This window comes from Scardinius erythrophthalmus (assembly GCF_964197995.2).
Source record: "Scardinius erythrophthalmus genome assembly, chromosome: 2".
Lineage (NCBI taxonomy): Eukaryota > Metazoa > Chordata > Actinopteri > Cypriniformes > Leuciscidae > Scardinius > Scardinius erythrophthalmus.
In genome coordinates, this window is record NC_138222.1 from 10,809,260 (window position 1) to 10,822,826 (window position 13,567).

General features: G+C 40.0%; 1 protein-coding gene across 2 annotated transcripts in view; it reads right to left on the reverse strand.

Moving 5' to 3' along the window:
- cacnb2a (calcium channel, voltage-dependent, beta 2a) overlaps window positions 1-13,567 on the reverse strand; it is a 46,800-nt gene that overhangs the window by 3,030 nt on the left and 30,203 nt on the right. For both annotated transcript variants that reach the window (XM_081348672.1, XM_081348673.1), the window contains 5 exons: window positions 8,397-8,455; window positions 7,574-7,683; window positions 6,469-6,620; window positions 5,605-5,700; window positions 5,045-5,239 (listed from right to left, as the gene is read on the reverse strand). In XM_081348672.1, the coding sequence (XP_081204798.1) occupies window positions 5,045-5,239; window positions 5,605-5,700; window positions 6,469-6,620; window positions 7,574-7,683; window positions 8,397-8,455 (612 nt within the window). The remainder of the gene's footprint in view (window positions 1-5,044; window positions 5,240-5,604; window positions 5,701-6,468; window positions 6,621-7,573; window positions 7,684-8,396; window positions 8,456-13,567) is intronic.

Below are 13,567 nucleotides of genomic sequence, written 5' to 3' on the forward strand. Positions count from 1 at the left end.
CCAGTTGATTAATCACAGTTTTCTAAAATGTTGTGTTTAAATATGCAATTGAGGCATTATATAATTGAAAATGCACTAATTTGCCTGCATTTCCAGAACATAAATCTGAACATTGGATAAAGCCAAGTTCAACGTTCTTGTTTCATTTTGTTGACATATGAGTTAAAAGCTTTTGCAGAGGGGAATTTGGATAGCTCTTTTTTTATCACTCCATAAACCAGAAACCGGATATTTTTAACTCACTGCCTTTAAAGATATTTATTGTAATCTAAATCTACAGACACAAATAGATTAAGTGTAATAAAATAAACTCTTAAACGTGTATTCTGGATGTTTTCTTTCCACTATTCTGAAAAAAAAAAGACATGTTTTGGAAGCCCAAATAGGCCAAAATCTCAAAATTGACCAGTGCATGAAATAACAATGGGTTTGCCTGTAGTGTCTTGTCTTTACATTAAGATTAAAAAATGCTTTAGAAGTATTTATCATTGTTAGTTAGTAGCATGAACTAATGTAGATAACCAATGTTAACAAATGAAACCTTGTAAAATGTTACCAAAATTACTAGTTATTTTGCACCACAACACACACGCACATGCAAGTCTTTAAAAAGTCACTGCAAATCACTACAAACCACTTTAAATCTACTACCACTCCTCCTAGAATGCCAATGTAATAACTCCATATTAAAAAGCTTAAAAGTCAACAAAGGAATAGTTCACCCAAAACCGACCTCATTTACTTATACTTATGCAATATCAAAACTATGATTTTCTTTCCCCTGTGGAAAAATGGAGGTTGATGCTGGTCTTTTACATATAATGAAAGCTCATGTGCTGTCAAGATTTAAAAAAAGAAAAAGAAAGAAATGACAAAAAGCTCCAACGTACCATAATAGTAGCCCATATAAACATCCATTAAAAAAGCTTTGTGCACATAAATCTCATTTGTGCTTTGCATATTCAAACTTGCCCTTTGTCTGGAAAACAGCAGCTTAAATTATTTTGCGTTTCATAGAAGAAAATATAATATGGGTTTGATGTAAATGATGACAGTATTTTCATTTTTGGGTTTTGGGTGAGTAATTCCTTCAGGCTAAATCCTTATGAAATGTCACCATTCTGAACTTGTTCAAATGAAATCATGACCAAGCGTCAGTGTTGCACATATGCACACACTCACCGTAACTGAGGCTACTAGTCTTTAATAGGAGTAACCTCCTCAGTCTGAGCAGCAGCAGTGTTTGTCAACAGAACAATAAGCATATTCGCAAAAACATGAATATTATAACATGTAGTATGGCTTGTAACTGTGACAGCAGTAAGAGTCTTGATAATAGTTTAAACAGCTACGCTCCCAACAGCTGATTTAACAGCTGTCAACACTGGAAACTCAGGCGATGCACCGTTAGTTAATAGATGGCCGTTTATATGTTAATATTATTATTAAATGTTTATTTACGAGTGTAATGTTTGTGACTTTTATTCAGGATTTTTATGAATTTTAGGCTATTTGTTGTGACTGTTTCTGAAAATTGCTTGATTTAAAAAGGTACACTATGTAACTTTTGGCCCTCTTGCCGTTAAAAAACAAAACAAAATTGCATGCATTTTGTGAAAGAACATTGTTTTGGTTGTGCTTTGGCTCTGGGTGACCATAGCCATATCCATCCGCATATTCACTACTAGGCTTAAGAGATATAACTAGTTTAGATGGAAAAGATCTCAAGCTCACTAGCTGAAGATGTTACTGTAGCGTTACCCATTAATAGACATTAGTGGTTCAACTGATCACAAAACTCACAGTTTGGATCATTTTAAAGTTTTTGATTCAAGAGTCGGATCATTTTTCTGATCACAGGGATTAAAGTGAAAAAAATTCCTCTGACTGAAATTTTTTTTAGGCCAAGTCTTTTTAAATAGTCGAGACCAATAGCGTTTTAAGGGGAGACGTTTTAAACCGCTTTAATATTGCCAGTAGGCGCAATAAGTATATATATATATATATATATATATATATATATATATATATATATATATACACACATATATACACACACACACACACACACACATATACACACATATATATATATATATATATATATATATATATATATATATATATATAGGCAAATTATAACACATTTAAACTTTCGTTAAGTAAAGGGGAAAAGTACTTGTGTGTGTTAACAAATTTTGTGTAAACGTGTTATAATTTGCCTATATATATATTTATTTATTATATATAGGCAAATTATAACACGTTTACACAAAATTTGTTAACACACTGTTGTAAAGTTTTTCTTTCTTCAAAGCAGAGACCAGGAGACAGTCGGGATCGCGTTCAACGGAAGTTATTCTTTATTGAGAACTCCTCCTTACGCGGCTGTAGAAACTTCCAACATGATCTGATCTAACATAACTTTACATGTTATCTTATAGGCATTTTAGGAGGAGGGACTTTTTGAAGGTGGAGACAAATACAAACAAAGCATGTAAATGAGGTATACAGGTTAAGGTAACCTGCCCCAGACCCCAGCGTGTTTACCAGTATCAATTTAATCAGCATACCTATTCAAATGCTGATACTGGCCAGGAAACTCTGGTTCCACGGGCCATCCCAGAGCCATTTAAGACAAAGGGTGCGTCTTGGAGCTACTGGCTAGAGCCATTAAAGACTCATTTAAAACCCAATAGAGAAAACAGGTCTGGTAGGAATAGGAGACACTTGCTAGAGACTCAATAATCACTTTCTCAGTTTATATACTATCTAAATTAAAACCTCAAATGCTAAAATCAGTATTCTTCACCGTGATGTTATGTAAGGAAACATATCTGAAATAGATTCTTAAATTTGGATCCCTTCAACACACAAGTACTTTTCCCCTTTACTTAACATAAATTGTAAGAATATGACTAATAGTAAAGACTAGTACTAATAAATAAACATTAGGCCTATGCTAAAGCTATTAAATAGCAGTCCCAAACTAGTTTTTGTTAAAGTGGTATGAGCCACTATAGTCATTTAAAAATATTAAAAATAACACAAAGAAAAAATAGTGGCATTTTGGGGTTAATATGGAAACGACAGTTACCATGGTGAATACACAATATTAACAATAACTGTTAATGAAACATGGAAACTGCTCCTGGTGAATAGAATGAAAATCACACCTGCATTTCTTTTATTTCGTGTAATTTACAACGTAACGGCGTTGCATGCTCGTAGCTTCTTTTGCACTTGATCAGTGAGGCAATACAGCGCGCGCCGCTGCATTTGCGCGTCCAATTGAGTGTGCGCTACGAGAACAGGATAACGGCTGACAGGACAAGAAAGTCCGTTTTGAGGTGAAAAACTTTATTTCAGCGTACACTTATGTCACTGCCAGGTAGTTCCTATTGTGCTGGGTTTTCTGAAGTAACGTTAGTCATGATTCGCCTCTCATAACATGCTCTAAACACGCGCGCAGAGTGGAATAGGAGGAGCGGGGAGCAAGGATCACAGAGCAAATTTGAACTATATCGATATATGCGATATGGTCTAATTCCAAATCGCATTTCAAAAATATATCGATATATCGCCCTACCTGCATTATAAGTGTGTCCTGTCCATGGTAACTGAAATATCTAAGTTACCTCAGCGCTCAGCTGTAGCCTGACATGCACTTTCCGTGAGCTGTAATTGAAAACCCGGAGTGGACCATGAGCGGAGTGATTACAGGGTGCTTAGAGTGGAGAGAGGAACGTGCTTTTGCTCCACTCCAGGCTTTGATCACATCCCCTCAGCAGGGTGAATACACTTCGTCTTAAGACCTATTCAAACTAAAATTAAGACATTTATTGCACTATTTGAGAAATGAAAGCCTATTTACGGCCTTAAAATTATGAAACGTGAATTTAAGACACTAAGGACAGACTGGAACCCTGCAATTGACGGAAATCCGTCATAGACTTGCTGCAATTAACGGAAATCCGTCGTAGCGACGGAGAACTTTAATCCCTGTGATCAGCAATAAAGAATATTTTTTGGGAGCGGGGGTGGCAGATGTAACTGCTTTCCATTTATAAAGCACATATTAAGAACTTTGATACCACAGCAAAAACTACAAGCCTAACTAATAAAGTTCAAACGTTATTATAGGCAAGTGAACAGTCAGTAAAAATATAAGATTAAATACACTAATTGAGTATATATAAATATAATATAAGTTAAAAAATAAAGTAGTCTAACTGTAGTGTATATAATTAGGCCTAAATGTAAAATAACACTATAGTGTTCACTGTGTAAATTAAATATAGATTAATCTTTGTTAAAGCTGTGTTTTGTGACTGTTAATGTATTGAATTTTAATTTTGAACAAAAAAAAGTTATATAGTGTACCTTTAAGCAGTCTACACCATTTAGCTCAAGCAATATTCAGAAGCATGTGTGGTTATTTTTTTAAATATATATGTATTTATCTGTTTAGGATTAAGAATACTTGGTAAAATTAGATGCCAATTTTATTCAAAATGCAATATATACAGAATGCAATTTACTTTTTACATCTGCAGAATTAAGTGAATAAAACATTTTAACTTGCAACGTTATGAAATAAAAGAAAAAAAAATCTTGACATAATGACAAAAATAAGGATGAGTGAGTAAGTGAGTGTTTCTTTTAATCTTTTAAAATTTTATATTTTTAAAATGCAATATTATAATTCCATAATAACTTCTATTGTGTTTGAAAAATGGGTAAAGTGTACTGCCGCATATACTGACATGCATATTATGCTAAACTAAAATATAAATGAATGTAATTTCTATTCAAACATGCATGTCATGTATTTAAATATATTTGTAATTACACATCTCTAATGAAGTTGCAATTTCATACGTTGAAAACATATTAACTTTAAATGTAATATGGAATAACACACTGCAGTTAGAATTATAATCAAGTACCTGTGCTTTAGTTTGTTAGTCAACACATTAAAATAAGTGGACTTCTTTTAAGGATGACAAGAGATTATTAAAATGTACTGAAGTTTCATAAGCACCTTCAGTTGTGGATTAGACAGTGCTTCCTTGCAGGCCATTGCAGCCGCAGCCACTGCGGTGAGCTTTTCTAGCAGAGGGTTTGCCTGAGTGTCACTGGGAGGATGAGTGGACTTCCAGTACGCCTCCAGGTAATCAGCCATGTGCTCACAGGCGTCTTCCAACTGGTTCTCGTCCAGAATTATGTCAAAAAGGTCCTGGACGGAGAACAAACCAGAACGGGAAAATTAGTTGTTAGAGAGTGGAAAATGTCAGTTGTATCTTAAGTAATTATTTATAAAATGTTTGCTTTACACACAAATTAGTTTGGCTAGTTATATAAAATACATCAAGTAAAATCATTTTGCGGTGACAAATATCAACCATCAAGGGAGAGAATCACTTTGGGATAAAGTAAACTTTTTTTAAATAATGAAAGTTTAGTAAATCTAGAAGAAATCACAATTTAAGTTGTACAACAATTATTTTGTTTATACAGTTAATGTTTGTGAACTTTTGGGAGTACAATTGGAGTTAATTTGTTAAAACTATTTTAAAAATGTGTGTGTGTGTGTAAACTCACTGAAGGGCACTGGGCCAATTTGTCTGCTGCCACCATCTGCACATTGAGATGTTTTGCCTGAGACTTCCCTCTAGATTTTATTAACCTTTGCAAAACCTGAAAGATGGACAAGCCAGAAACAATATTTCAGCTAAGTTTCATTGTTGAACGACAGACAATGTGAGAGACAATCAGAGTCCCTTGTAAAAAAAGAAGTGTGCTTAATTGTATTAAATGTACACTTGAAGTGTACTTCAAACCTTAGAAATATTTTTTTCCCCAAAAGTGTACTGGCAGATCATATAATATTAATGAAATAAAACAGCACTTAAGGGTGCTTAAAGAGAGAACTGTTATGTAATTCATAAAGTCTTAAAGTTGTGATAGTCTCTTGAGTGTATCTGAGAGGAAAATGTAAGCAGGGACTAGACTTTGTCCTCGGGAATGATTGGGTCGTAGGAAGTTGGACGTTGCAAGCTAAATGGAGTCAGATCTGAATGCCAATTTGCAGTCAGTGGTGGAGGATATTTAGTCCCACCCTCCGGCGGGACACGCCATGAACAGAACAGATATTGTCGTTCAGTGAGGGGAAGGGGATGTTAATGTTTTTGATTAATAAAGATCTACTTAAGTGGGTCAAAAAGCACTGTAAAGTTAATTACATTTAATAAATTTAAACTAGACATTTTCATTTAATTGCAATTAAGTGTCTGAAAAATTACATTCAGTTCGCACTTAAGTATGTTCTTTTAAAGGACATTATTTCTGTAATAAGCACTCATTTTAAAAGTATGCTTAAGTGTGTTTCTTTTTCACAAGGGATAGTCAGTGAGAGAACAGGTCTTCAAGCAAATACCCTTTATTGTGAGGTATCTATGCGTGTACCTTTGGAGAGGTGATCTTGATGTAGACAATAATAGGTGCAAGAGAAGTTTTTCCCAGTTGGGCTGGGTGGTTTATTGTGTCCGCATCAAGAACCACCAGCTGCAATGTCCGAGCCAGCTCAAAGATCCTCTCAATCTCACTCTGTACCTCCCCTATAAACACACACACACGAATGAAAGTGTAAAGGTAAAATAAAGCAAATCACCTTTTGAAAGTAACTTGGCGCTTCAATGGTTATATCAATTACATTGTTACCACCAGGTGGCAACAAGTGACTGTTAACATTTTTGTTTTGTCATTGAATCATTCAAGAGATTTGTTCAAAAATGCAGTCATCCAGTAATGAAACAAGTCAAGTATTTATGAGTGAGTCATTGAATCATTCATGATTAAAATAGACAGCAGCATTTAACATTTTGTCAGAACCTCTAGTAAATTCGATTATTTAATTTTATTTTTAGAATTGTGTGAGAGTCTCTGTTTGAAACCAAAAAACATGATTCTCAATATATACATATATATACACAGCGACACATATATATATATATATATATATATATATATATATATATATATATATATATATATATATATATATATATATATATATACATACAGCTATATATATATAGCGACTACCAAGGTAGTTGATTTAGTTCCTTAATCAACTTTCTTGGTAGGTGTCTCAACCAAAAAAAATAAAATAAATAATAATAATAATAATCTCTTCAAAAATAAGACATTGCTAGAATGCTAGAATTTATTCTCTCAATAGATGAGAAAATAACATAAAATTGAACTGCCTAAACTAAATATTCTTCAGCATGTTCAAAATCATTTCCAGATTTGAGAACATACTGTGACAAATTGACCTACTTTATTGTGTGAAAGTGTGTATATGTCTTCTGGATACTGTAGAAAGTAAATTCAATAATAAAAACTGTAAAAGAGATTACAATTCATGTAATCAAGAACTTTTTTTTTGTCAGAATGCCTCTGAAGGAAATTGTTTAATTCCTAAGTCTCACAATTTTACAAAATATTTAATTTCCTGGTCATTCACACCAAACCATCATAAAAAAGAAAGTCAAACACTTTGACTGACCTAAATTGGAGCGTATATTCGAGCGCTCAATGATGGCGTGTTTACTGGGGTTGTTCAGCACAGAGCGCTTGGCCAGAGAAATATCAGCAGCTACCCTTGTGATTGATATCCTGAGTTAGAGAAAACAAGAAGGGTGAAAGAGACGGTGAGAGCAGCAATTACCAATGTCCTGAATCTAGATCTAGAACTGTGTGCATATCTTCTGTGTATTTGGCTATGGAATACTAGTACTTCAAATGCATTAAACACAATGTTTTCTGAGGGTTTCTTAGTTTTACACTAGTTTTTACAAGATTTCCATTTAAACTACAGTGGAATTAGTCATTGCACACAGTCTTCTATTACTTTATTTGTATATGCCTAGGAGATACTAGAAGAAAACATGAAATTAGTATCTTTGCATCCATTGTACATGACGTTACATATAAATGTCGCAGATGAAAAATATAAGTATGAAATGCATTTTTTTAAAAAATTAACCGGATTTCAAATCATAATGAATTTGGTCAGGATTGAGTTTGTAAAAAAAAAAAAAAAAGATTTCAAAATGAACTGAATTAGAAACAAAAACATTCACCAACAGATTTTTTTTTAAATGTCATACTGGAAATACAGAGCAGTGATGACTCGTGTCGGGAAAACTGCAGTCGAGGGAAGGTACAAGCATGTGACCCAGCTGTGTTTATGGACCAGCATGGCCAATTAAGGCAATGAGATGGGACTATTTTAAGAAACACTGAACACTCACGTGACATACACATACAAATATATAAACTATCCCTAAGGAGCGTGAAGGACGAAGAGAAACAGCTTAAAGACTTACCTTCCCTCAAAGCGGTGCTTCAGAAAGTCAAACAGCGCTTTCTGCATCATATCTGTAACCTGTTTACACGCAAAAATGGAAAATGTCAAGGTTTTTTTGTTCCTGTTCCTGCCTTAGCCTTAACTTTTGCACATTGTATTTCCAGAACATTCATAAAGCCAACATAGATCTAAATGCTTTACAATTAAGTGTAAATATGAAGTAATAAGGAAGTAATGGGTAATAAAATTTATTAAAAGCTCTCAAATACTGTGCATGTCTAAAAAGACGAGAGTAATGATGCATGGAGATTTATGACATTTAAAGAAATAGTTCACCCAAAAAAAATGAAAATCCAGTAATTACCAACTCAAATTTGTGTCACTGAACATATGAATAATTTTTGTCACTTGATACTTGTCATTAGTTATTTACACGTTAGATAAGCAAAATGTCACGGTTTCTCTTTTCAAATGGTATGCTGAAGACATCAGGAGAGCACTAGTGCATATGGCAAGATTTTCAGTGAAAACCAGTCTGTTCCTCATAGAAACACAAGACTTTAGAAGACTTGAAGTATAGATTTAGGGGCTGCTATACACATGAAATAGTTTTAACATAATTGCAGACATTATTTCGAGAACAAAATAATGTTCTTATGTTTTATCAAGAGTCATCTGGGTAATGAATTCAAACACCGCGACATAAAGATGCAAAAACTCCTCACAGAATGTAATATTATCTTAATAATAATATTAAATATTACACAGATCTGTTCTTTAAGATGAATGTCACTACTTACATTGAAGTTTATTTCTTAAAGGGATGAGAAATCAAATTTGCCTTGATCTTTTGAAAGCGTTTTTTAATACGGTTTGAACCGCCCCTTAAAAATGGATAATTTCAGATGGGCCAGAATGAAAAGAATCACTTTTTTTTTTTTTTTTTTTTTTTTTGCAAGTTGTTTTTGTTAACATTAGTATTTAAGTGAACCTCAAGAAACATATTAAAACAAAATCCATGTCACGACCTCTTTAATGTTCTCTTACGAGAGGTCTCTCGTACTGCGTAATATCTTACGCTAGGGGAAAATCTCTTTTCCGCGAGATATTGAAGCCAAAAAATTATCCTTAATTTTGTAATAATGCAAAACGCGTTGCGGCAGCATGCAGACATAGGCGAGACAGCTAGCGCGACCATTGCCTGCCCTGCGGCAACTGCAGCAGCCTATCGAGAGAGGCCCCTCGAAACGGGTGTGGCTTAGGCTTATAAATATAGCTCGATAGGCTGATCGAATATGATTTTTCATCTCTTCAGCGAAGCGCACGCATCGCTGGATCCCGAGAGGAAGAAGCCGAGCCGTCTGAGAAAGCCTTCTGCGGGACGAGCCTTCGCATCTGAAGCCGCTGGCCGTAACTCGCCGCCTTCAGTCGCCGTTCCTGCTACACTATCCGGCGTCTATATCCCTTTTCTCTAATGCCCATGGTGACTCTGAGGACTCGCCTGGCATCTTTCGCCGAGACTGAACTCCGCCCGCTGCGGTGCCGCGCCGTAAAAAGCGTGCTCAGCGGGTCCCGGAACCTCCTCCAACCCGCAAAAGCTAGCCTTCTGGGAAAAGAGCCAGCATTGAGGCAGAGCTCATGCGTCTGCTCGCGCAGGCCGTGGCGAGCCTCGGCCTTGAGTGGTCTGCGCCCGAGGAGCCTGTGCACAACCGGCTGGATGGATGTTTCCTGCAAGGGGACCGCGCTTCGCCGTCCTCAAGACCAGCGCCCTTTCTTCCTGAGCTTCATGAAGAAGTCGCTAAGTCTTGGAACGCCCCCTTTTCAGCCAGAATATGTACCTCTGTCTCAGCAGCATTCTCCGCGGTGGACGGTGCTAAAGACAAAGGATACCATTCTCTTCCCCCTTTGGAAGAAGCTGTAGCGGCCCATCTTTGCCCGCCCTCTGCTGGACGGCGTGCTAAGACGGCGCTACCATCAAAAGCTTGCCGCACGACTTCAGCCATGCACGGTCGCGCTTACACCGCCGCCGGGCAAGCTGTATCTGCGTTACACTCTATGGCCATCCTGCAGATCTTCCAGGCTGACCTTCTCCGTAAACTGGACGAGGAAGGACCGGAAGCTATCAGCATGCCGGACCTAAGGAACCCTACGGACCTAGCTCTTCGCGCCACCAAGTCCGCTGCACAGGCCATAGGGCGGAGCATGGCCTCTCTTACCGTGGCTGAGATATATTTCAGGCTTACACTCTCCGAGATGTCGGACTCCCCCATCTCCTCTGCCGGCCTCTTTGGATCATCCGTCAAAGATTTCGCGGATAGATTTGCTGAGGTGCAGAAAACATCACAAGCTATGAAACACTTTCTGCCTAAGCGCTCCAGCTCCGCTGCAGATCGCTCAAAACAGCCGTCTGCTCGAAACTCACAGCCGCAGCCGCAGCCCACAGCCGCCGCTTCGCAGCGTCGACAAGCCCGGGACCCGAGACTGCGCTCTCGCTCTGCTGGCCGTCGCCCCCCCTCCGCGTGGGCCCCTGCCTAAGATCGAAATAAAGCCAGAGGCCTCAAAGTCTTTCTAGGCCGCCTAGGAAAACGATGGTGTTCAAGTCCCACTGCGGCCAGACTTCCACCAAAACTTCTCGCTCGTTCGTTCAACAGTCCAGAAAATGCGACTGTTCCAGTGTATTTTGCAGAAAACAAGCCCGTACTACAGCCCGTTTGCCTGCACACAAACGCCATTTTTATGGCGACCCAGATAAATCTCATAAAGAGTGTATTTTCTGGTATTCCGGCCACGGCTGATGGTGCTATGAGTGTAGTAAAAATGCCCACAGTTCAGTGTTCATCACTACACTCAAGCACAGCCCGTTACACAGGGCTCGCACACATAAAATCGGCTCATGTCGATTGTGCATTAAATGTAGTGAATGTGCCCACGACCCAGTGCCCACAAACACTACATACTACATGTCTCACGGTTTCTGTAAAAACGAAACCAACACACATTCAGTCTGCTCATGCAGACGGTGTTTTCAGTGTAGTAAATGTGCCCACTGAATTACTTGGACGATTGGCTGGTTCTAGCTCGATCACACTCAGAGCTCATAGAACACAGGACCATATTACTCGAACATCTCGAGGATCTGGGTCTCAAAGTCAATTGGGCGAAGAGTTTACTGTCTCCCAGTCAGAGAATATCTTTTCTGGGCACAGAACTGGACTCACTGTCTATGATAGCACAGCTATCGCCGCAGCGCAGACTGGATATTCAGCGCATGACGAAAACCTTCAGCTGCGGCACTGTAGTCCCGCTCAGAAAGTTTCAGAGGATGCTGGGTCTCATGGCCTCAGCATCATCAGTACTCCAGCTGGGTCTGCTTCGCATGCGCCCACTGCAGTTCTGGTTAAAAGCGCGAATACCGCGTCGAGCGTGGACCTCCGGTCTTTTTCGCCTCAAGGTCGATCAGAAATGCGTCTCAGCTCTGAAACCTTGGAAGGCGACCGACTGGTACCGGGCAGGTGTAAACCTGGGGACTTCCCTGAGTGTGAAGGTGTTGTCTACGGACGCCTCCACCTCAGGATGGGAGCGCTGCTCGAGGGCAGACCGTTCTTCGGCCAGTGGTCAGAATGGGAAAAGCTTCTACACATCAACTGCCTGGAGATGATGGCAGTCGACAACACGCTGAGGCGTTTTTGTCCCCAGATAAGAGGTCACCACGTCTTGGTCCGTTCGGACAACATGTCGGTGGTGGCCTACATAAATCGCCAAGGAGGTATCAGGTCCCGAAACCTTTACAGGCTGACGGAGCGCCTCCTGGTCTGGGCTCAGCACAACCTGCGCTCGCTGAGAGCAGTGCACGTGCCAGGCCACCTGAATGTAGGACCAAACAGACTGTCCAGGAACAATGTTCCGGCAGGGGAATGGTCCCTACACCCGCAGACAGTCCAACTGCTGTGGAAGACATTCGGCAGAGCGAAGGTAGACCTGTTTGCGTCTCAAGAAAACGCTCACTGTCCGGAGTTTTTTTCCAAGAGCAGGGATGCGCTGGCCCATGTCTGGCCCCGCTGCCCCCTCTATGCCTTTCCCCCCGTCACGCTCTTGCCTCAGGTACTAGAGCGGATCAGGGAAAGCGGATGCTCAGTGCTACTGGTGGCTCCGTTATGGAAGAACCAGGCTTGGTTTCCAGCTCTGATGCAGCTGACGAGCACTGCCCCATGGCCAATACCAGTGAGGAGGGACCTCCTCTCTCAAGCCAAGGGCTCGATCTGGCATCCTCGCCCAGAGCTATGGTCCCTACATGTGTGGGCCATCAACGGGTACCCGCTAACCTCCCGGAGGGAGTGCTAAACACGATCTACCAGACGGCTCTATTCCTCGAAGTGGTCTGTGTTCTCTAGCTGATGCACACCTCGTGGCATATCACCCCCAGACTGTGGGATGACGGAGGTTCTCTCTTTCCTGCAAGAGCTACTGGATAAGGGCAGAACCCCATCCACGCTCAAGGTCTATGTGGCGGCCATAGCAGCGTTTACTAAACCGACGCTTGGCCAGTCACTGGGAAGGAACGATCTGGTCATCCCCTTCCTTAGAGGAGCTAAGAGGTTAAATCCTTCCAGACCTCCCTCAGTCCCCATGTGGGACCTTTCTACGGTTCTGGAAGCCATGAAAGGTGCCCCATTCGAGCCAATCCAATCGATAGATATCAAACACCTGTCGCTCAAGACGGTGTTCCTTTTGGCTCTCGCTTCGGCAAAGCATATAGGGGACCTGCAAGCGCTCTCAGTGAGCGCGACGTGTATGGAGTTTGGGCCTAATGACTCGAAAGACATACTCAAACCAAGGCACGGGTACGTTCCTAAATCCCTCAACACACCGTTTAGGGCACAGGTGATTTCCCTGTCGGCCTTGCCGGTCTCTAATGAGGAAAAGGACGCGAGCTTCCTTTGCCCTGTCAGGGCTTTAAGGGCTTATGTGTCTCGCTCGTCTGTTTTCAGACAGACGGAGCAGCTCTTTGTCTCGTTCAGCGGACGTTCTAAGGGACTAGCCGCGTCGAAACAGAGCCTATCCAGATGGATGGTTGATGCTATAGCGCTGGCTTACACTTCTAAGGGCCTACAGTGCCCATTAGGTGTCAGAGCGCACTCCACAAGAGGCATGGCCTCGTCATGGGCTTGGTCTAGCGGGATTGCCTTGCAA